Source organism: Podarcis muralis, chromosome 1 (genome assembly GCF_964188315.1).
Source record: "Podarcis muralis chromosome 1, rPodMur119.hap1.1, whole genome shotgun sequence".
Lineage (NCBI taxonomy): Eukaryota > Metazoa > Chordata > Lepidosauria > Squamata > Lacertidae > Podarcis > Podarcis muralis.
The window spans coordinates 4,594,016-4,618,508 of NC_135655.1; the positions used below are offsets into that span (position 1 = coordinate 4,594,016).

Genomic DNA, 24,493 nt, shown 5'->3' on the forward strand with positions numbered 1-24,493 from the left:
ACAGAAAACCAAAAACACTGGCAATATGGCTAGAAGGCTACATTCAGCAGTAAGGCTGTACACCCGCATTTGCCCGTTAGGAGTCAATTCTTGCAGATTTTCACAAAGCTGGGGGAAATTTATCTTCTTGGAGGCCTTTCAGGGAAAAGCCAGAAAGGATCAAGCAAAGAGCAGCCATTTAATCTGGAAGAGACCTTGAGTTTGCTCTTATGACTTCATGATGGCCAAAAGAATGATTTCCAATAGCTACTAAAACTTGTTTCCTTTTGCCTCAAGCCTTGGGAAATGAAACAAATACAACCCACAGTGAATTTTAGGAAGTTGTTTCTTTTCATTCTTTTCCTTTTTTTACTAAAGACTCTTGTTATAAATTACACAAATAACTTTATAAACAAACCATTCCCCCCACGTTTTGTTTAAGTAATAACTTTATCAATACAAATAAAGAAATTTCAAGTATGAAAAGTGCATTATTGCAATAATACCTCTTTGCAAGTCCAAAGTCTTGGTTTAGGGTAAAACTATAAAGTGTAAAAAAAGGAGCAAAACAATCAGTGCCATCTAGTCAGTCAAGGAATCCAATACCCTTAACCGTGTTGCCTGGTGTGCTACTGGAGGGGCAGGTTTGCATAAGGAAGTTGGACTCGTCTCCCATTTTATATATATAAAAAATAGATCTGGTTGTTCATCTTGCTGACGTTAGCAGCTGCCATGAATAGAAATTTCCAGCCAGCAAGTCCAGAGTGCTGCCCTTGGTGTCAACCGTTCTGAGCTGCGGCTTGCATATTGCTGATTTCCTCATCCTCTTCATGGGTTCGTTTCAGACTTCCTGCAAAACAGGTGGGGCAGGTGGAGAAGGTGGCTAAGAGGACAGAAACAAGCTTTCCAAAATGGTTTGAGTGGAACCAGACCTGTTCCACAAAACATTTTCCTTTTGCTGCACAATGCCAATTAGAAGCCAATTTTTCTATCCTTGTTTTGCCCATTTTAAGCATCCAAAAAGAGTTAACAGCCAGTCTCCCTGTGCTTCTCTTCCTACTTCTGAAATAACTCATTTCAGTCATCATGTATTACAAGATTATTTAGTTTCAAGGGATTGCTGCAGAAGTTCAAATAGATTTAATCAAATATGAACCAGGTTGGTTTCTATCAGCTTCTCGTAGCTTCTCGTGGTAGTTTTTATACTCTGGATGTAGGCGTGGGGAACATTTTCGATTCCACAGGCCAGAACCTCATCAGAAATGGACTAGGGGGGCACATTTGACAGGTGGGCGGGGCTGCATGCTTGTCAATCACAGGACATCAAGAAGTTGGTAATTTGACCTTGACAGTTGCTGCTAAAACAATGTGCCCCCACCCCATTTTAGCAGGGCGTTTTGATGCATAAAGGTAAAGGTAAAGGTACCCCTGCCCGTACGGGCCAGTCTTGACAGACTCTAGGGTTGTGTGCCCATCTCACTCTATAGGCCGGGGGCCAGCGCTGTCCGAAGACACTTCCGGGTCACGTGGCCAGCGTGACAAGCTGCATCTGGCGAGCCAGCGCAGCACACGGAACGCCATTTACCTTCCTGCTAGTAAGCGGTCCCTATTTATCTACTTACACCCGGGGGTGCTTTCGAACTGCTAGGTTGGCAGGCGCTGGGACCAAGCAGCGGGAGAAACCCCGCCGCGGGGATTCAAACCGCCGACCTTTCGATCGGCAAGCCCTAGGCGCTGAGGCTTTTACCCACAGCGCCACCCGCGTCCCATAACGTTTTGATGCATACACCTTCCTAATTAGGGAGGGGTTTGTATTGGGAGAAATACATGTACATGAAGAAGGGTAGACGATGTCCATACCGCCAGTACTACCTATTTTATTCTGGGCAGAGGTAGCAGTTAGCAAGGGATTGCATACAAATCTGACTCAGGAAGTAGTCTGCTTGGAATTCCCTGCGGAAAGGAAGGTTTCTCCCTTTGTTTAGAGGGGATTACAATGCAAATCTTTGAGAAAGCAGGCTTGGCAGTGACTGCTCTGGAAATGTGCCCCTTGGGCTGAAAATGTTTCCCCGCCCCTGCTACACAGAAATATATGCTCACCCGTACTGACAGACAGTGATTGCTCCAGCTGCCGAGGAGACATCATCTGGATAGTTAACTTTGCTAGATAGATGGCTTCATATTCCTAAAAATAAAATAAAAAATGAAGCAGCAACAGAATGACTGGATTGGTACAAATGGGCAAGAATTCACCTGACACTGGGATCCTGGATAAAAAGAACGAGAGGGCAGCTAAAGGAACATAAATGTTTACGGCCATGAAGGCTGGAATATTGCAAGAAACTGAGGTGAGGAAGAGTGGTTCTGGATAAAAGTAATTGCTTCTATTTGGCTGACCTGAGCAATTCCAGAAAGCCACACCCACTGTTTAGGGCAGGCACCAGTGAGCTACTCAAGCGTCAACATGGACCAGGAGTACACCTGGTCTATTTGTTCTGGTCTACCAGAGCAGAGCAGAAATGGGGCATCTGAGAGAATTTTGGACACTGTGGCTCAAAGAGATTTTATGCCACCTGCCTCAAGCTCAGCCATGTAAGGCACAGAGACCCCTGCTGTTGAGACCTACTGCTCTACACCGGCCACGTGGTTATCAACATAAAGCTGATGTTGTTTATTAAATATCATTAATTTTAGGTATCTTATGCTTCTGTTTTACATATTTTACATTTGTTAGAATTGCTCACATCCTCAGTACAGCATCAAAGCAAACAAAATGATAGAAAAGGCCAAATACCGGTAATGTACCAATGAACACCCCAAACAGCCCGGCAAGATATAATGAAGTTTTTCATTTAAGCCAATGCATATCAGATACTTGGGGAGGGCCAGACCATCAGTATGAATATCATATTTCTACATCATCAACAGGTAGGAAAACAACTTACCTGAAGTTGATGAACAAATCCAGCATTGGGATTAATACAAAACCTTCTTTCTTGGACGTATGTAAATGCATCCCTACAAGAAAGAGATTCTCCATTTTCATCTTTAATACCAGTTTGCATTTGGTTTCTGACTCATTCTTTTGGTATTTACTTTCAGTTTAGCTATGCCTGTATTCTGCCTTCAAAAAGTTTAGAATGACATACAAGGGCTCCCATTCAGGAATTAGTCATGCCCAGACCTGCTTAACTCCATAAAGGCTTACAGCCAACAACAACTGGGTCCAGTTAGTTACTCAAACAGGTTTTCCTTATAGAAGATGCTGAGAACTGACCCTGCTGTTACATGTGAAATTTATGTTATAAGCATTAAACACTGAACAGAGGGCCAACTCAATGGGAACATCTGTTGTGCGAGGCCTGCTGATGTGAAGAGGCCAACTGAAACTCAAACCTCACCCCACTCATCGTCTTCGTCCTCACAACAGTCCCATGTTGAGTGCCACTCCTATTTCACAGATGGGGACTTGAAGCTGAGAATACAATGATCCCCAGGCAGAAGTAGGACTTAAATCCAGGGACCCTGGCTAAATGTTCCATTCACTGGACCAAGACAGAGTTATTGTGCATAAGCTCACTTGTTTGAGACCCATCACACAAACCTCATCTATCTCAGGCTTAAAGTTCTCTATTAAAACATGAAACAGATGACCCACATAGCCAATCTTTATCCCCAAGAGTCCATTACCCCTAAGAAATTCTCACTGCATCTCCATCCTTTGTAATAAGGCCATCGCTGGGGCTCCCTCTTCACTGGGATCAGAATTTTCTACAGATGTTTCAGCCCCAGAATTCCCTTGCCCTACAGCATATCCAAGACCTGTTTTCTCTCTGGCTGTCATTCCAAAGTCAGATGTACTGCAAGCACTGCACTCTATGTCAGCTGAGGTGGCGATGGAGGAGTAACAAGGCATGAGCATACTGCAGGCAATCAGTACTGGAGGCAAGTTCTGTGCAGAGGGAACATGCACACCTTTCACTCAAAGATCTTGGTCTTTTTGCTGGGAGAGGTCACAGCACCAGTAGCAAGTGTCACAACCACCACCATCACAAAGGCTGAGAAAGGGGAGAGAGAAGGGACAACTTGGCCTGGCACTGAAAGAACACAACAGGCACATAGGCCTGTTACAGTGGTACCTTGGGTTACAGACGCTTCAGGTTACATATGCTTCAGGTTACAGACTCCGCTAACCCAGAAATAGTACCTCGGGTTAAGAACTTTGCTTCAGGATGAGAATAGAAATTGTGCGGCAACGGCAGCAGCAGGAGGCCCCATTAGCTAAAGTGGTGCTTCAGGTTAAGAACAGACCTCCGGAATGAATTAAGTACGTAACCAGAGGTGCCACTGTATTGCCAACTTCAGTCTGCAGTATTTTAGGGCAGTTTTTCCTTTGAAAAAGTTGCACAATATTGAAACACTTAGGTGATCAAGTTGTACAACTGTTTTTAATCCCTTCTTGTTGTAAAGCAGGGTCCCACTCAGCTAGTCACTAGACATGGAGAGCTGCATTAACAACAAACTACAACTAGATGGCCCTCGTGGTCCCTTCCAATTCTACAGTAGAATCACTCAAGATTCCCATTTTGGCCATGTCATAACTCAGCGGTTGAAGACCAATATCCTCTCCAAGGGACGGAAAGCAGTTTAAAATCACTTCTGTACCTGTACTTCACTCCAAATGTTTCCATAATATATGCAATAACTAAGGCAGCACTGAAAAACAGAAAACAAACCAACAAAAACAGGTTAAGATATGTCAGCCATGCTTTGGGATATTTTCTTAAAATAAGTGAGCCTTGTTACCTTCTAGAAATCCCCGCGTTCCCATGGACAAGAACTTTTCCTGAGAATGAAAAGAATTGCTTTACACAAAGCAGCCGGAGCTTTTACAGGCATTTTGTATTATTTGTACTATTTAGTTTATATCCCACCATTCAGTCCTCAACAAGATCCAAACACGTAACGTCCAGTGGGCTCTTCTTATATTAAAATTAATTTAAATCATTAGCATAGCCAAACACAGTCAGTAGCAAAATCAGCATAAACACCTTAAAACACATATAAGCAGGAAGCAGAGTCCGAGCCTCAGGAACTTTATTTCCTTCCGCATTACCTGCTATGTGGTATGTACCCCAATGAGCCTCCAAGGAATCTGGCCAGTAAGGCTTAACTAGGTGGCACCAACTATCACTACACATCTTATAGCATTCACAAGAGGGACTGTATTACCAGTTACATCCACCCCAGCCTGTATTTAGGTAAAGGTGAAGGGACCCCTGACCATTAGGTCCAGTTGTGGCCGACTCTGGTGCTCATCTCGCTTTATTGGCCGAGGGAGCCGGCGTACAGCTTCCGGGTCATGTGGCCAGCAGGACTAAACCGCTTCTGGCGAACCAAAGCAGTGCACGGAAACGCCTTTTATCTTCCCGCCGAAGCGGTACCTATTTATCTACTAGCACTTTGACATGCTTTTGAACTGCTAGGTTGGCAGGAGCAGGGACCGAGCAACGGGAGCTCACCCCGTCGCGGGGATTCAAACCACTGACCTTCTGATCTGCAAGTCCTAGGCTCTGTGGTATAACCCACAGCGCCACCTGCGTCCCTTCATCTGTATTTACATGTAGCTAAAAAAGCAACACATTTGTATCAAGCATCTGGTAAATTAGGTAGGCAAGCTGAGTGAGCATACGTACCTCCAGTTTGTAAACTCCCATCAATAAATGCCTTAGTCTAAAGAAAAACATAACAGACACAGATTCCGTTCCAATTACCGCCATCTCAAAGAGTTCTTAACGCAAATGCAGCCTATTTGTGTGTTCTAGAGTATCATGCACTCAAGGAAATTGTAAATAACTTGGGCCCCAAAAGATTTATAATATGAAGACTTAAAACATTTAGCAACCATTGATATTCATCTTTATACTGTATTCTTGCTAACAGAACGCCAATACAAAAAATGCTTAAATGCACCTGCTTTTAAAAAGCACCCTAAAAACACCTGCTGCTTTCAAGTTGCTTTACATTGATAGCAGCAGATGCAATGGTTTAAAACTACTTCCTCAGAATCCAGTGTACAGCAACTCAAAGGCCCTGAAAGGTGCAACTAGATTCCCATACGTGGTGTTTGTAGCCCTAGTTATATTTATATTTTGCTATGGACATCAACATTCTCACAGTAACACTTCCAAGCGGAAAGATGTGTTTTGTAACTCATGGATGTGTGCAATCAAGGTATTTCCTGCCAGGCCAGAAAAATACAGTGTGAAGATTTAAACTGCTCATAAAATGTTGACAGCACTTGGGTTACAGGCTACCAGTGATGTTTATCTACCCCAAAACCTAAACAATGACTTTAGCTACTGCATTTCTTTTGAATTCTGATTACTGTTTATCATTTTTATTGTGGATAGTATCACAGGCAACTCCCCGTTTGTGCAGGGGTTGCGTTCCAGTCATGGCACAGCCAGCCCCCAACCCCATTCTGCCCTCTTCCAGGGCCAAAAACGGCACTCACGTTGGCAGTTACGCACAAACGAACACGTGCAAAATTATCACTGCCCATATTTCTGCTGTTAGCCTCCCTGGGCACTTTTAGCGGAAAAGCAGAATAAAAACATGTAAAATAAACAACTTTTCCAGTGCTCAGTTTTATGGCCAGAATTAACACCCAAGATTCATTAAAAAGTTTTTAAAGTGACATGGCAATTTAACAGGGCAGAACGGAAGTGGGGGGGGGGATTCCTCATGGCTCTCCTAACATAATTATTGTTAAGATGTTGTAGGGGTGGGACAGCAGAATGGAGAGCTCATTATTTTTATTAAGATTTTTAGTTCTCCTTGTCTTGAAGCAGCAGCAGAAAGGGGGCCTAGAAATATGAAACTCCCTAGCCAGCTTGGCCTGGCACAAGTATTCAGACATCCGCATAGCCATTTCAAGAGGCTCCGTCCATTACCAACAGTTCACAAGAAGTCAATGGAGTGCACTTTCGGCAGATGCCTGCTGCCATGGACAATGGCCATCCAAGGGGCAGGAGAGAACAAAGTGCACAAAGTTAAAAGGCAGATGCTGAGAAAGCAACTCAGATATCTTGCACAGAGTGAATAGCAAGCAGACACAGCCATTTTTGAGCTGAGAATTGCATTCCGCGCCCCGTCCCCCTTAATATCTGATATGACAGTTACCATGGGTACAATTCACTGGGAAGTTTCTCCGGCATGCGAAAATGAAAGGGAATCCTGCAAAAGCACTTTTATGCAGGAGAACTTCCCAGAGGACTGTACCCATGGCAACCAGAAATACTACCAGTCAGGGGCTTATCCACAAGACCATTAAATTAGGTGGACATTGCAGGAAGAATTATTTATCAATTTAGCTGAACTGCTTCAAAGATGGATTGCTTCTTCTCTTTCACTCGCACATTGGGCTGCATTTGCTCACATGATTTCTGAAAGATATTAGGATGAAAGAGTTTAACTCACAAGTCATGCTAAACACTTACCGTCGGGAAAAATCTGATTATATTTTCAATGGGATGATCTGCAATATCCAAGACTAAATACCTACAATTAAAGTAAGTGTGTTAAGTACACAACCAGAATCTTCTAGAACATAACATTCTCATCTTCTAGAACATTAACACCCAGCCTGAAAAATGTTTCTTTTATCATTTGAAGCGGATATAAATATTATATATATTATATAATATAAATATAAAAGTTAAAAGGTCCAACATATTGTTCTGTAACGGAATGTACGATAGCCAAATGACCCCTTCTCTGTTGTTGCAAAATTCCCTCATGAAACCTATGAGGCAAGACTTCAGGAGAATTTCAGGAGAAAAACTACTAGCAGAGTAAGGTTCTCTCCTCCTTTCTCTTCACTGCTGCAAAACAGCTCTAAAGACTGATCTGCATTCCAGGGCAAGCAGGGCTGGGAAAGACTATCTGAAAGCATGGGAGAGCCACTGCCAGTCAAAGCAGAAAATACTGATCTAGATTATCATTAAGACAGCTTTCTGTGGGTTGTATCCAACTGTCATTCTTGCCCCGTCAGTGGAAAAAGGGGGCAAGAATTTCTCAATGATTTCTCACCCCCTCTGTAGCTCCCTGCTCCAGAAGGCTGGCGGACTCTCCAGAGCAGTTTGGGTGGCGCATGGAGGGCTGCGGAGGGGAAAGGGAATAGCTGAAAATTGCTTCCTTCTTCATTTCACTGAGGGAAGTCGTACTGCCAGCTGAGCAACCCTGGTTGGGCTATCGCCACATGCAGCTGCGGTGTAACATGTACAGTGGTACCTCAGGTTACATATGCTTCAGGTTACATACGCTTCAGGTTACAGACTCCGCTAACCCAGAAAGAGTGCTTCAGGTTAAGAACTTTGCTTCAGGATGAGAACAGAAATCGTGTTCCGGCGGCACGGCGGCAGCAGGAGGCCCCATTAGCTAAAGTGGTGCTTCAGGTTAAGAACAGTTTCAGGTTAAGAACAGACCTCCGGAACGAATTAAGTACTTAACCCGAGGTACCACTGTAGTTTGGTCCTTAGGCTTCCTGTCTTTGAAACCAGTTTTGGTCAAGTTCAACAGGAATCACTTTCAGCCACGTTTGAAAAGAATACAGTGCAACTGTGGGAAGGACTATGTCAGGGATGATGAACCTCAGGTATGGGGGCCGAACGTGCACCCCAGCCTCTCTATCTGGCCCTTGGAATGCTCCAGCCACACCCCTCACTGGCCCTGCTTCCTCCCCAAAGCATTTTGCCTTGTCCTTACAGCAATCTCGTTCCTCACAGGAAGTCACAAAGAAGTTCTTGCACCTGTCTTTCTGACATTCACGCTATGCAATATACCTGCCAACTATTGCGATCCACTGAAACGTTTAAGCATTACCTGCGATCTTGCTTTGCAGTGTAAAGACTGAAAACTACACTAGCACAACAAGCACACATTGAACATGACGTATTTTCACAACATTGATTTATAGGTTACTTACCTAAATAACTGCTGGAAGTTTGGTTTAATAAAGTTCGCTTCAATATTTTGTCGTATGCATATTACATGGGTAATTCCATGTTTCTGAAGTATAGGTAGCTGCAAAATGAATGTTTGAAAAAGTGAAAGCTCCTTTAAACTAGCATACAAACAAGAGAATAATATTGCATTATGACTAGCTAATAGCTTTATTAAGACATTTTATTAAGACAATATATTTAGATATTTAAAATGTTCAGCAAGACCATGATAGCTTAAAACCAAACACACACAACAAATTCATTTTTGTGGCCAGTGTAAAACAAGCCGGAAGCCTGAAAAGTTACTGTATGGTTTTGTTTTAAAAAGGTGACTTTGTTTAAAGCTGACAAAAACTCAGAAGGAATTTCCTTTCCACATTCATTTGAACCTTTCAAAATAGGCTGGACAAGCTTCTGGTCATTTTGGGTTGGCACAAAGGTGCAGCTCATCAATAGTGTAATTCTATTCAAAGACAATTAACGTTGTGTCAGAAAGTGTGCATTTTGCAGTTTGTTTATTTAAAACACCTTTCTCTGTCTTTCCTCAAGCAGAGTCCAAATAGCAAACAGTAGAAAATTAAAATGTTACGGGGGGAAATTCACACATGACAATCAAGGAGAAGGAATTTGTATTGGTTTATATGTATCAATAATTGTGTATTAATGTAAGATTTTTATATGTAACTGTATTTTTGTAAAATTTGTTGTTGTTCAAGTTATTGTGGTTGTTATTGAATTTATATACCGCCCTATACCCGCAGGTCTAAGGGCAGTTGACAAAATAAAATCAGAATATAAAACCACAAAATACAGAATTAAAATGAAACCAACAACCCAATAACACCCCCAAACAACCACCACCACCCATTAGTGGCATAGTGGTCTACTGCAGCTTTAGGGATTTTTTTTAATACCGCTTAAGTTTTTTATATTATAAGTGGCACAGAAATGGACAGGAAGAGGGTGATCAGGAAGAATGGGGGATATTGAAACCAGTTCCTTCTCATGGGCAGATCACTTCCTGCTGAGATTAAGCTTTCAACACTTTTTCTCCTCTGCAGAGGCGGGGGACCTATTAAGATAGTCTGCCCTAGGAGGCTGATGGATCCAAAGAATTTCCAGATAGCTGATATGATTGGCGCTCCTGTCAAAGCCCTTGCTGGCCTCTGGAACACCCAAAGGGCTTGGGCCGTTGACACGATCACCCTGAGTGCCTTTTCCCTCTTCATTATGCCCATTTGGCTCCCCACAGTACTCCAGAGCTTAGGCTAAGGAAACAAATTGGGGCACTGCTCAAACACGAGTGGAGGAAAATTCCAGTAAAATGCAATTGAACAATGGGCCTACCCAGCAGCAGTGAAGGCAGCTAAGAAAGTATGCTTTGCGGTCTCCATTGCATCCTAACTGAGCCATCCAGCAGAGTTTTTCTAGATAGTGCAGGGCCTTTTAGTCTGCCCCAAAGGAGGTGACAGAACTGACGGCTGTTTACTGTGACTTGTTTGCAAAGTATTTTGAGGATCATAACATCATTTGCATCCACACCGGGACTGGGACCGGGACTCCACGTACAGCAGATGAACCTTGAGAGGTACCAGAGAACCGTGTAATTGTTATGTTAGATGAGTTTTAGTTAGTAAGGACCGATGATGTGGCCAAGGTGCTTAGTTTGGCCAGGGCAACCATTTGCGCTCTAGACATGCAGAGCTGACACGCAGGGAAGAAACTTCCTTGCATGTCAGTTCTGCTGGCTCTTTGGGACCTCTTTGGGCTCTGTCTCCTCTTTGAACCACTAGGACTCTCCAGTGTGCTCCCCATTATATACAATTTTGGGTACGCGTGCAGGGGCCTGGAACCACCGTCTAATTTGGGAGTCCCCTGTACTACTAGTACAAGGTCTGTTCAAGATTAGTTCCTGTACCTTTTTCCCCTAGAAAAAAGCACCAGTGACCAGCATTAAAATATTCTAGAAAGACACACCTACCTTGCTTTTCATAGCTGAAGAATACGGGCCCAGGAACAACCCAGGTAAAATTTCCTTTAAAAAAAGGAGAGAGAAAGAGAGGAATGAAAATTCAATCTACCTCAGTAATCTGTTAGAAGCTACACAAGACCAACACTAGCAGCAGAGTTTAATTACACTAGCATTAACTGGATGCATATATGGGATCTGGAAAGAGCTCTGTGGTTTTACCTGAGAAATGGGCACTTTTTCCAGTATTGCTGGCACTGGGGCTACGAGGGAATCTTGCACAACAGAAACATAGGAGGTGAGAAAATCCCCAGCCACCCACTAAGCTTGCAAAGGACAATGGCAGAGAGAAAACCAGAAGCACACTTCTTGGTATTGACTAACAGAATTCAAGCACAGTATACTAAACGGTTTATGAGAAAGGCATTTATTCTTTGCTGATAAATGACTTGGTATATTCTGCCTAAGAAACAGAGCAGGGGGAGAGAGAAACATGAACAAGTTTGAGGTGACAGAGAGGTGGAGAGAAAAATCTAAGCAGCAGGGAGCTGCCTGCCGCCAAGGTAATAATATCCCAGAATAAGATTCCAGGAACTGTCTTGCCTCACTGAAGCTGCAACTCAAGCTTCCCTCCCACACCAGCTCCTTCTAGACTAGAATGTTTCTCTTGCCTGTAATCCTCAAAGGCTTCTCAAAGCCTTCAAAGGTTTGAATGTAACAGGACTGAGATAAATGCACATCACTGACAGTATAGTTGCTCTATGCTAAATGCAGAAGAAAAGGATGTGCGATCTTACACATAGGTTAACGTACCACCCCACTTTTTCATTGCATCGCTTCCTCCTCATCTGATACTACCTTACCATCACTCTGAACTAGATAACCTACAACCAAGATTCTCCAATACCCAGTATGCGGCTTGCTTACTTGAGCCATTTGGATTGTTTTACTTAACTATTTCTCAAGGTTCCTGCAATACAAGAGGTGTACTCTCTTTTCTGGGAGAGTTTCTGGCTGCTTAACATGAAAATCCAACAAGCAAACAATAATTCACTGCATCTCAATGCTAGAAAGAGCTTTTCCTGCCAATTTTTTGCATGCCATGCAAACCACTCCTTGTGAACAAAGCCTACATCTACAAGAAATCATGAGGGCTTCCCCTGTTAGTGTTCTCTATCCAGAAAAAAGACTTAGAATTTAGGAAGTTTCCTATGCAAACTGCAAGTTTAGGAGGGAGTTGCAACAGCCTATTAACATTTTAATTTTACTTTGCTGAGGCATCTGCCAATCCAGACAAATTCACTTTATTTCTCCCTTCACTAAATATGACCAGTACTTAGCAACCTACAGAATTGTTGTGTTACTCTTAAATTTAGGAACAAATTCAGTGAGTGTTACAGCATGAGCATCAGCTTTCCCTACTGTCCACAGACCAGGAGAGAAACAGCAACTTCCAAACAAAGAAATAGTGGCCCCTGCAGGCTCCTGGAACATGTGGAGAGGAGAATGAGTGACAGATATGTGCAGAGAGCAGCCAACTGGCCAGGAGCAAAGATAGCAGAGACAACCATTTTTGGAAGGAAGGTTAGGGCTGGGAATTGCCCACAAGGCCCAAAAAGACAGCGAGGAAAGGGAAGGTCACAGATCTGGGGACCTTGAGTAGGTCTCTCTCAACTGGACATTAATGCAAGACAATGCCTAGATGAATGAGAGAAACTGGGTGTGAGTCTAGGGCAAAAAAGGAAGGTAACAAATCTCTTGGTAGCCCAAAACTGCACTTGGAATTACAAGTATCCCTGTGTGTTAGTCCTGTCATTCCAAGTCTTCTCTTGGGTGTTTCCAGAGCAATTGTCCCCAGTGTACCTCTGCAGCACACCTGAGTGTCTCAGGGCATATGGTTTTGCTAAACCCTAGCAGCAGCACCACCACCACCACCATCAAGTATCTAATGAACCAGGAGCTTGTTAGGATATTTCCGTTCCACCTTAAGAGAGAGCAGGCTTGTGAGTCACAGAGTCTGCGTATTTCCTGTTACAGGATGTTTATGCTTGCTGTTTCCTTTCGATTTCAGTCGGTCAGAGACACTGACACAGAACGGTCATGTTTTCTCTTTGTTCTGTTCAACGCTAAATAAAGTCTGTAAATTATGCTCTCTTCTACGGTGCAAGCTTTCTGGCTGTGGTTCTGCTGATAAAGAACAGTGTGCACAAGCCTGGAATGTGGCAATCTATTTCTGAGGCTTCGTGTCGCTAACTGCTGGATCTGCCTGGCTACGGGAGATCGATGGAAGTCCGGCAGCCGGCTTGGGGCCATGATGGACTATATCTCCCTGGCAGTTTCCCAACAACTAGGTTTCGGGCCCAGATTCACAGCACCTACAGGAGAGTAAAGCTGCAACAGACTGCGTTTGAGAGGTATGTGAAAAGCGAAAGCAGAGGCTTTTCTGTTTTACCTCGGACGGAGCCTTTGAACTCCGGCAAGGCTTAATTGGCCTGGGAGCCGAGCCAAAAGGCATCGTGATTAATGGCTGCCAAGATAAGGAGTCTCTGAAGTTAAAAAAAGACTCACGGCTAAAGCAGAAAGCTGGAAATGGGGTTTTTCCAAGCTTCTGAGGCAAATGCTGAATGCCTTAAGTTACATGGGCAGAATTATGAAACCTGGGCAAAATGGTGTGAGAGTTTGCTGCGTCAGTTTAGGGTGTGGCATACCGTGAGTGAGGCCCCCCCAGTTCCTCTGACAGAGAGATGGAAAGCCGATGATTCGAAGGCGATTGACGTAATAGTCTTATCCGTATCTCTTGAGGAAATTAAGACGCTGGCTGGCAACACCACTGCACGTGGAATGTGGTATGCTTTGATGAAAGCTCACAACTCAGTTGTCCCAGCCCAGAGTTTGACTGCATCGGAGGTCCAAGCTGTTTCCCAGAATGCGAGTGTATGCAGGGATGCTGAGGGCACCGGTTGCAAGCTGCAGGGGGAGCAGACTGTGATGTCATCCCAGGCAGCATTCCAGCCTCCAGGGGGAGCCAAGGAGTCAGCAGCTGAGAGCTCTGTTTCTCGTGAGAACCAAGGTCAACGCCTTTGCAGAGGCCGGAAAGGCAAAGGTAAACAGGCGTCTGCAGATGGCCCGAAGCAGAAGGGGGGTGAAGAGCCCGCGCCAGTGGAAGACAAAGCTATGTCTGCTGGCACAGCTTCACCAAAGGCTAAAGGCACGTCTGCTGGCCAGGAGCAGCAGGGGGGCAAGCTGCAAAAGCCCAAGCAAGTGGAAAACAAGGGTTTGCTTGCTGTGAAGGCTGCTCCAACAGCCAAAGGCAGCTTTGTTGTTGATTCGGGCTGTACCCGCCACATCTCAAAGGATCGGCACCTCTTTATCTCCTTCAAGCCTCAGGAAGGTGAGATCCACCTGGCTGATGGAAGGACGTTGCAAATTGCAGGAGAAGGGACTGTGAAACTTGCAAGTTTGCATACAACCATCAGTAATGTTCTGTATGTTCCTGGAGCTGCAAGCAATTTGTTGAGCGTCCCGCAGCTTACTGGACGTGGTTTTCAGATTTCCTTCAAGAGGAGCGTCTGTGTCATCAGTAAAGGCAAAGAGGACTATTTGCATGCAAAGTTTATGGATGGTTTGTTCCATATAACTTATGATGACACTGCTGTTGTATCTAATGCTGATTCTTGTTGTGTTGCACAAACTAACAAAGTTCTTCATGCAGGTTGCATTCATGAAGCGCATCGAAGGTTTGGTCACCTCTCTTGGAAGGCACTGGCCAAGATGCCAGAGGTGGTTGAGGGTTTGAACATCAAACCCTGTAAATATCACATGAAATGTGTATCTTGTGCTGAGAACAAGGTGAAGGTTGCTCCAAAAGGCAAAGAGTCTAGCAGGCAGGCTTCCAAGCCCTACCAGCTAGTGCACGCAGACCTGGTTGGGCCACTTACGCCCTCTTTAGGAGGAGCAAGGTTCTTCATGGTTCTAATTGATTCTTTTTCTAGGTACATTCATGTGTTTTTGCTCGAACAGAAATCGCAAGCGTTTCCGAAGTTTAAGGCATTCTGTGCTTGGTTGGAGAATGCTCACGGTAAACGTATCGGCTGTCTTTTTACCGATCGGGGCGGGGAATTCACTTCTCAGCAGTTTGAAGCTTTCCTGACTGAGAAGGGAATCCAGCATGACATGTCAACCCCCAGATCGCCATGGATGAATGGGCTTGCGGAGAGAGCAAATCAAACATTGCTGCAAGGAATGAAAACCTTGTTGCATGATGCCAATCTCCCTGATAAGTTTTGGGGGGGGGCTTTGGGGAATCTGGTTTACTCCGTTAATCGCAGATTGTCATCACCCATTGGTTGTACCCCCTATGAGAAGATGTTTGGCAAGAAACCCAACACCAAACACATGAGAATTTTTGGTTCTGACATGTGGGTACGCACCCCACAAACCAACAAGCTTGGGAAACGTGGGGCACATGGTTTGTTCATGGGGTACGAAAAAGGTGCATACAGGGTATGGATGACTAACTCTAAATCCATAAAGTTCACAAGGAGTGTTGAGTACAATCCTAAGTGGGGGGGAAATGTGGGAATTTTCCAGAGTTACCCAGAGGAGGATGAAGGTGATGTCAAGCAAGCAGCTAAAGCTGAGGAAGCTGCTGAGGATGATGATGATGAGGATGATGATGATGATGATCAGAGTTCGGATTCCAGTTCAGTGGGCGGCGCTGCTGCTGATGTCAGTGAGAGTGATGACACAGCAGACTACAAGAGTGCAAAGGCCTCAGTCAGACCATCTGATGCGTCTGACAATGAACTGGAAGAACCACTGTTCACCATTGGTCATTTTTCTCCTAAGAAAGAGGAGATGAGTCCAGAAGACTTGCGTCTAGTACGTAGGTCTGAAAGGGCGACCAAAGGCAGACCTCCTAAGAGGTATGCTGATGAGTTTGCTAAGACAGCAACTGCTGTTCTTAGTAGCTCAGAGAAGGTGTGGGAACCTTCAAGCTTCAAAGAGGTTCAGGAGTTAACCTCTAAAGATGCTGAGCCTTGGCTTAATGCCATGAAGGCTGAAGTTGATTCCTTGAACAGGAACCAAACTTGGGAGCTGGTACCGGTAGTCCCAGGTATGAGACTGGTTGGCAGCAAATGGGTCTTCAAGGCCAAGACAGACCAGAATGGCAAGGTTGTCAGACACAAAGCCAGATTGGTTGCCAGAGGTTTTTCACAGGTACCAGGACAGGATTACCACGAGACCTACTCACCCACAGTCAAATATGAGAGCATTCGGCTGATGCTCAAAATCGCTGCGGAGGAGAAACTGCATGTTTCTCATCATGACATTAATACAGCTTTTTTGTACGGGATTTTGAACGAAGAGCTGTTCATGCTTCCACCAGATGGGATGGAGATACAGAAGGGAATGGTCTGTAAATTGCGGAAATCTTTGTATGGTCTTAAGCAGAGTGCCAGGTGTTGGAACACAAAACTCACTGAAACGTTGCTTTCTCTAGGTTTTCACCAGGGCAAAGCTGATCCATGTGTGTTTGTCAAGGAGGAGGGGCAAAACAAACTGTATTGTTTATGTTTTGTTGATGATCTTCTGATGTTTTGGAAGAATCAGGCTTTTTACCAAAGCACCCTAGCTCAGCTGAAGGAGCACTTTGACATGAAGGATCTTGGTGAGGTATCCAACTATCTTTCTCTGCAGGTGGAGAAGGACCAAGCAGGTAATTTTCTGGTACACCAAACACAGAAAATTGCTGATGTATTAACCAGGTTGAATTTGGTTGATGCAAACCCAGCAGACACACCGATGGTGACAGGTTACCAGGTAGACAGTACTGCTGAAGCGTTTTCTGACACAACGCTGTACAGATGCGTTCTAGGCAAGCTGAATTTCATTGCCAGATGTTCAAGACCTGACATAGCTGTAAGCTGTAATCTGCTTAGCAGACATGCCAACAATCCTACGGTTCAGGATTGGAAAGCTCTGAAGCGCATAGCCCGCTATTTGAAAGGGACTATGCACTACAGGCTGAGGTTCACCAGTCAGAAGACTGGAGGTCTTGAAATCTTTGCAGATGCAAGTTTTGGAAGTGACACCACAGATGGTACAAGCACTTCTGGAGTATGCTACATGTACAACCACTGCCTGTTTGACTGGTTGTGCAAGAAGCAAACAACAGTGAGCCTAAGTTCCTGTGAAGCAGAACTCAATGCTCTGTCATTTTCACTCATGGATTGTGAATGGTTGATGCAACTGTTTAAGGACATCGGGGTTTCTGTGAAATGTCCTATACAAGTGTATCAAGACAATAGATCATGTTTGGCTTTGCTGAACTCCGAGAGTTGCAAGCAAAGAACCAAGTACTTGCAGATTAAGCTACATCGTGCAAGAGAGTGTATTCAGAAAGGACTGATTCGGGTGTCCTACATGCCAGGAAATGAAATTCCTGCTGATCTGTTGTCTAAGGTTGTTAACAAAGAACAACTTAAGGTTTACACACAGAGGTTGCAATTGGGTGAACCACAGGTACTACAGGTTACACGGAAAGGGGGAGGATGTTAGGATATTTCCGTTCCACCTTAAGAGAGAGCAGGCTTGTGAGTCACAGAGTCTGCGTATTTCCTGTTACAGGATGTTTATGCTTGCTGTTTCCTTTCGATTTCAGTCGGTCAGAGACACTGACACAGAACGGTCATGTTTTCTCTTTGTTCTGTTCAACGCTAAATAAAGTCTGTAAATTATGCTCTCTTCTACGGTGCAAGCTTTCTGGCTGTGGTTCTGCTGATAAAGAACAGTGTGCACAAGCCTGGAATGTGGCAATCTATTTCTGAGGCTTCGTGTCGCTAACTGCTGGATCTGCCTGGCTACGGGAGATCGATGGAAGTCCGGCAGCCGGCTTGGGGCCATGATGGACTATATCTCCCTGGCAGTTTCCCAAGCTTTGATTAAAAGAAACAGCCATACCTGCATCTCTCTTCTCATCGGATATGTCCAGTCCTAGAGAGAGAAAAATGCAGTGTTCACTTAACAATCATTTTCAGTATTGCCCTTAAGAGAACCAACTGTTTTTCAAGGAAAATCTGGTAGACGCAATGTTTTTAAGTCTTTGAACTGGGTGGAAAAGATACACACATATATAACACGATCTAAGTTACATCTTATTCAACATGTTAAATTGTGTATATTTCTCATTATCATAATTACAGTTTGAATAGTGAATGATGAATTATAGCTTCAATCACATAAAAACTAGCAGAAACTCCACAGACTGTCAACAAAAAGGAGTCTTGCAAATTACAACTTTTATATAGGCAAAGCAAAAGAATACACATTTATTCAGTTAAATTCCAGATCCTGAATAGACATGTTTTTCAGACATCAAACAGACTTTTACTTCATCATCAAAAAGGCCTTCTGAGATTCAACAGAACATTTAAGTGTGCTTGGAATCAAAAGACTACCCAGAGTGGAAGTTTTGTAATGTCAAGGGTGCTAGCTGCCACAAAAAGCATATCTAAGAGTTGTTAGAAATGACAAGAGCAGCAGCAAGAATTTTTATCAAGTGCTGATTTTTGTCTGTTGAAATCAACATTCTTAACTCTCCTCCCCAAGGACGTGCTCTATAGGGAGCTCTCTGCCTGTTTGCAGACCAACTCTGCATTACCAAGATGTCTGCAAACATGACATGAAGACTGGCAACATTAACTCCACAGTCCGCAGCAGAGCACAGAGAGACACAGAAACGAGACACCTTCATCTGCCCCAGCTGCAACATGTCTGTCCCCTATAGGTCTCTGCAGCCACATCAGGCTCTGCAGTCTTCCAACAATGGAACACTCTTCCACTGTCTAGAGACAGACAGCTGCCATCAATTCCAACAAGGCTCTGGCGTAACATTGACAGCTCCTTTTGGAGTGGTAGAGAAGCAGGAGACATGCAGAATGAACTGCTAGACTTATTTAACTCCTCTGCATTAGTTTTTACCTATTTGCATTTTGAAAGGTATACTTTCATGCCAAATAAAAGCTGGTTTGATCCTAGATATTTGGCAGCCTGCTTTTTATAGAATATTTACAAATCTAGAAAGTGTTGAACGAACAACAGTTAAGTGCAAGTGGTCAGCTGTTGGTTTCATATTAAAATATGAACATATCTTGCTAAACACTGATTTAGAAGCACATGCATTAAATATTACTCATACTGTTGCTACAAATTCACTATTTCTGGTCTGTCCAACCAATGAGCTTTCACAGAATTCTGGCATTTGCTATGATTGTGTATTTTAAAGGGGAATTACAGTTAAATGCAGATCATGCAAATTCCAATTACCGCTCTTTGTTTACATATTTATTAAATACTTCAACAGGCTATGGTGTCTTAGAGAATTTAAGGTGGACAATCACAACAGGTTTGCAATCTAACAATTGGATAAGCTGCACTATTCAATTTGAACAAATACTAACTTTAATCTGTCACTCCAAAATGATATTTTTAGGTTTTAATAAAGTTCTGCTTATCTCATGCCTTTGAAATGGAGTTGGTTCCATTTTGAAAAATCTAAACTTCATAAAACCTGCCCAGATATATGCCTCACACAGTATAGGCGTGTGGTCTTGTCAGATTCTTTCCAAGAGTACCTGCAAGTCAGCATCTTACCATGGTTCAAATGTGATGTGGACAAAATGAATGACTCTGTATCCCAACTATATGACAGTAATGATGCATTATAAGCCCTGTAAATTGGAAGGCATGGAGGACTTATAATTTTACCTCCTCTATTTATGAGCTCCAGGGTACATTGCTGTGTCTGGACCTTCAAATAGCAACAGTGGCTTAGAACATTTTTCTCCAGCACCTCCAGATGAGAAGATTGCTGGGCTTTCCCCCCAGACTGAGATGTACCAACTGCTATTCATGATTTAAAACCTCAAGACTTGGTTATTGCAACATGCTCAGCATAGACCCGCTCTTCCTTTATTCAGGACTGCAGCTGATGCAGAACTAAAAAGGATGGATAGCCAATAAAATCAGTAATCCTGCATCTATTTTAAAGCTTTCCACAATTTAATGTACTGGTTTTAAAACAGGGTTTAAAAGGTTGGGCTATAGTTTAATCAGTCTTAGAAACTCAATATTAGCTAGGCACCAAATAGCTCCTTAAACCAGGGTTATAGTCACCAAAACGGAATGTCAAGTTGCCATTTTTGGGCCAGATGGCTCGAAAATCGTATTTTTCAATACAGTGGTGCCTCGCAAGACGAAATTAATCCGTTCCGCAAGTCTCTTCGTCTTGCGAAGCACGGCTATTAGCGGCTTAGCGTCTATTAGCGGCTTAGCGTCTATTAACGGCTTAGCGGCTATTAATGGCTTAGTGGCTTTAAGAAAAAGGAAACAAACTCGCAAGACGTTTCGTCTTGCGAAGCAAGCCCATAGGGAAATTCGTCTTGCGGAACGACTCAAAAAACGGAAAACCCTTTCGTCTTGCGAGTTTTTCGTCTTGCGAGGCATTCGTCTTGCGGGGCACCACTGTACGACTTTTTGGTTCCTGAAATTCGTTCTGATTATGTAGGTAAAATATCAAGGATAGAATTCTACAGGATGCGGCATTAGTGTGTGAAAACAGTCAAGATCCCATGATCCCCAGGCATGCATCTCCAGATGGTGGACATGTCAGGCACCATCCTGGTGCCCAGGCAGCTTCACTTGGTCGCAAGTGGCCAAGAGTCAGGCGCAAAATGCGCCTGGCAAATTTGGAACACTGATTTTAATTTCTGTTTTTCTTTTGTCCCCTCACAAGATATGTCGGCTGAGGAGCATTTTCTGTGTGCCCCCCCCCAATAATTTTTAAAAGTACCAGTACTTTAATACATCACACAGCTGACTGAGTTGGGGCAATGGGGAAAACCTTACATTCCTTACAAAGCACAATTATTGCTAAACAGGGATGGTAAAACAAACAGCAGTTAAGATCATTCTGGATTCTGAAAGGAAATGGGAGAGTCTAAAAATAGAAATGAAGTACAGCATGATTGTTTGCGCATAGGGGTGTGTGAAACAGTAGGAAGCACCAAGTGGGGCTGTACATGAGATAAAGTTTAAGACCACCACTTAGGATTTATTATATTTATTGTCTGCTGTTTTATTGCAGGCGGGCATTTTACTGCCCTGCAACTTGCTTTTGGTGTAATATATAAGGTGATGAAAAAAAGAGAATTAATAAATCTATCAGCTGACAAACACAAGTAGGAATGAGCAAAGGTACACACCACTGGGTAAGGTTTCCCAATAAGCCTTTGTCAGGTAGAAGCAGCTAAACAGGAGAGAATGAGACGGATGCTGGCAGTGACAAAACCCTGGAATTCTCTAGGGTGAAGGACTGAATAACATGGACCTTCAAAAACCTGCTGTATGGGACTATAGGCACATCTAGTCCAGGATTCTACTCTCAGAGGACGACTAGATGCCTCTGGGATGCCTGCCAGCAGGATATGAATGCAACATGAGCACAGCAACTGCCTCTAGTAATGCACAGCCATCATAGAATAATCGAATTGTTGAGTTGTAAGGGATCCCAAGGGTAGTTCAACCCCCTGCAATACAGGAATGACAACCAAACATTCCTCGAGAGATGGCCATCCAACCCCTATTTAAAAACTTCAAATGATATAGAGTTCACCACTTTCTGAGGTAGCCCTTTCCACTGCTGAACAGCTCTTGCCATCAGAAAGTGCTTCTTAATGTATAGTTGGCATTTCCTTTCTTGTAATTTGAATCCATTTTTTCGAGTCCCCCACCCCCACCCCCAGGCAGCAGAAAACAAGCCTGCTCCATCTTCCATGTGACAATCCTTCAGATATTTGAAGATGGCTCTCATATCTCCTCTCAAGTCCCCTCTTTTCCAGACTAAACATCTCCTTCAAGCATTCCTCGTAAGGCTTGGTTTCCAGACCCTTGCTCATATTGGTTGCCCTCCTCTGCACACATTCCAGCTTGTCAATATCCTCATTAAACTATGGTGCCCAGAACTGGACAAAGCACTCCAGGTGGGTTCTGACCAAGGCAGAATAGGGTGGTACAATTTCTTTCCTTGATCTGGACACTACTTCTGTCAGGCTAGAATTGCACGTGTTTTTTGCTGTTGCATTGTACTGATTGATGAAAAGTAGCCATTGATAATCACATCTTATTGTAGTGACTTCTGCAACTGAATATGCACTGTGTGAAGTACTTCTTTTTACCTGTCCTGAATATTGAACATTTAGCTCTGCAGAATGACCCTTGTTTTTGGCACAGAGTATAAAAACTTTTCTCTATCCAATTTCACTATACCATGCGTAATTTTTTGACCCTCTTATGCGCCTTTTCTCTAAATTAAAAAGCCTTAAATGTCACAACTTTTCCACATAGGAGAGTTGCTGCAGCCACTTGATCATTTGGGTTGCCCTTTTCCAGTTTTCCCAGTGCCACAATAGCCTTTCTGAGGCGAGGCAAACAGAACTGCACACAAACCACAGATTTGCATAAGGGCTTTATGTTATGGGCAACTTTATTTCCCAAGGATCCCTAACATGGGCATCTCCTTTTACACATCGACCGGGGTTACCTTTTCATCTAACCATCCTGCATGACCCCAATACCTCTTTCCTGGTCACTTCAAGCCCTGACCCACAACCAGCATTATAGGGTGGAAGAAAGAGAACATCACTCTTTACGCGGCGTTGTTGTATTCTCCCGTTTTTTGGTAGTAAACGGATGCTGAGTCAAATGCACCCATGTAGTGTGAAGAGTCACACACACCCATTCAGGGCAGAATGGAAAAAGGAGATGAGTTGTGGGACTTCCCAAAAGAAGCTGCAGGCTACAAAATGTTAACCACTCCCCCCTCCAAACACACACACACACACACACACACACACACACACACACACACACACCAGCACTGCCACAATGGTGTGGCATAAAAATTACGCCAGATCTAATAGGGTGAAGAGAGAACATATGAAATACACACACATATGCACACATACACACACAATCACACGTAGGAACACGGGGCGCTGGATGAACCACAACGCGACACGCCCCAACCGAGAAACGTGTCTCCCCGAATTCACACACACCCCAAAACGGGAGGAGGGTGGGGGGCGAACCCTTGAAGTCCAGACACCCAAGGGTGGGAGGAGTCCATTATCAAGGTCGGTTCCTGAAGCCCCCCCCCATTGCAAGCGACCCCCCCCTTCCGACGACGCGTGTGTGTGTCTTGTGTGTGTGTGTGCAAGTAGTGGAGGACAAGACAGCGCAGCCCGCCTAGTGACCGATTCCAGCCATTGAGATGCTGAGGCGTCGGGAGGGGGGGGGGAGGCGGGCAGGAGGAGAGGAGGGGGAGAAGAAGACCCTCGTCGCCGCCCCCCCCCCAGCTCACCTCAGAGTCCTCTTTGGGCTGCGGCAGCGCGGGGAAGACCGGCTTGGCGAGCTCCATGGCCGGGGGGGGGGCGCGTCTCTGGTCTCCCCCTCGTGCCTCTCCCTCCCTCAGGCGCTCTTCTCCTTCCCCTCAGGCGGTCAGTGGGGCAGGAGCAGGACGTCGTGGTGGGCGGCGGGCCTCGGCGCGCGGGAGGCGGCCAGGGCGAGGGCGGCGGGGAAGCGAGAAGGCGAGGTAGGAGAGAGAAGCGGCGGGAGCAGCGGCGGCGGCGGCTCGCGCCCAGCCGCCATGCCGCTGGCTGGGCTTGGTCGGCGGCCCCTCCTCCTCCTCCTCCTCGGTCGGTCGGTCTGAGGGAAGGCCGGCCGCTACTCCGCTGCTTCTCCCCTCCCCTCCTTCTTGCCCCCGCCCCCTCGCAGGAGCCCCGCGCGCTCCGCCCGTGCGCGCCGCCGCCGCCGCCGCCCCCTCCTCTTCCTCCTCAGGCACCAACTGTCGCTGGCTGAGGCGAGCCGGCCGGGAAAAGGGGAGGGGGCGTGGCGTAAAAGGAGGGGGCGGGGCGCACAGGAGACCCGAGCGGGCAGGAGGGGGCGTGGCCCTAGGAAGCGGTGTACATAAAAGGAATGGGCGTGGCAAAGAGAGAGAGAGAGAGCGCGCGCGCGCACTCGGAGCGGGACGTAGAAGGAGTGGGCGTGGCAGAGAGAAACCAGCGCGGGGAGGGAGAGGGGGCGTGGCCCTAGGAACGGGCTGTGGATGGGATGGGCGTGGCAGGAATCCCGAGGGAGGAGGCGGGGCCGGGCAACAGGCAGAGCGCCCCGCTAGTCCTCCGGTTGTGCGCATGCGCGAAAGTGTGCCCGGCGGGAGGAAGAGAGCTACGAAAGGGTCTGTGTTGTCTCAGGCAGGTATGGCGTGGCTCTGGGAGCCGAGGGTTCGAATCCCCGCTTCGGCCGTGAAACTGCCTCTGGCTAACCTTGGGCGCCATAGTCACCGCAGCCCCTTCTCCTAACCTGCATCGCATGGGGGGTGGGTAAAACGGGGAGCAGCAGCGGGAGTTTAATAGAAATGTAATAAATGCACCGGCTGCATCCTCCTTGAATTTGCCTCATGCTTAAAAAAAAACCCCAA

General features: G+C 45.1%; 1 protein-coding gene across 1 annotated transcript; it reads right to left on the reverse strand.

Moving 5' to 3' along the window:
- Window positions 1-307: 307 nt before the first annotated feature.
- STYX (serine/threonine/tyrosine interacting protein) lies at window positions 308-23,828 on the reverse strand. Its single transcript, XM_028723092.2, has 11 exons — window positions 23,378-23,828; window positions 17,920-17,952; window positions 10,969-11,022; window positions 8,969-9,066; window positions 7,482-7,542; window positions 5,676-5,712; window positions 4,786-4,825; window positions 4,645-4,695; window positions 2,925-2,997; window positions 2,080-2,164; window positions 308-829 (listed from the first exon to the last, which is right to left on the reverse strand). The coding sequence occupies exons 1-11, from the start codon at window positions 23,432-23,434 to the stop codon at window positions 759-761; spliced, it is 660 nt and encodes a 219-aa protein (XP_028578925.1). The 5' UTR covers window positions 23,435-23,828; the 3' UTR covers window positions 308-758.
- Window positions 23,829-24,493: the final 665 nt, after the last annotated feature.

Bases quoted from the DNA above. Each gene is read 5' to 3' on its own strand.
- STYX (XM_028723092.2), bottom strand. From the start codon at position 23,434: ATGGAGCTCGCCAAGCCGGTCTTCCCCGCGCTGCCGCAGCCCAAAGAG. The intron at 9,067-10,968 runs GTAGGTGTGTCT...TTCATTTTGCAG, and splicing joins CTTCAGCTATGAAAAGCAAG to CTACCTATACTTCAGAAACA. The intron at 2,165-2,924 runs GTAAGTTGTTTT...TTTTATTTTTAG, and splicing joins GATTTGTTCATCAACTTCAG to GAATATGAAGCCATCTATCT.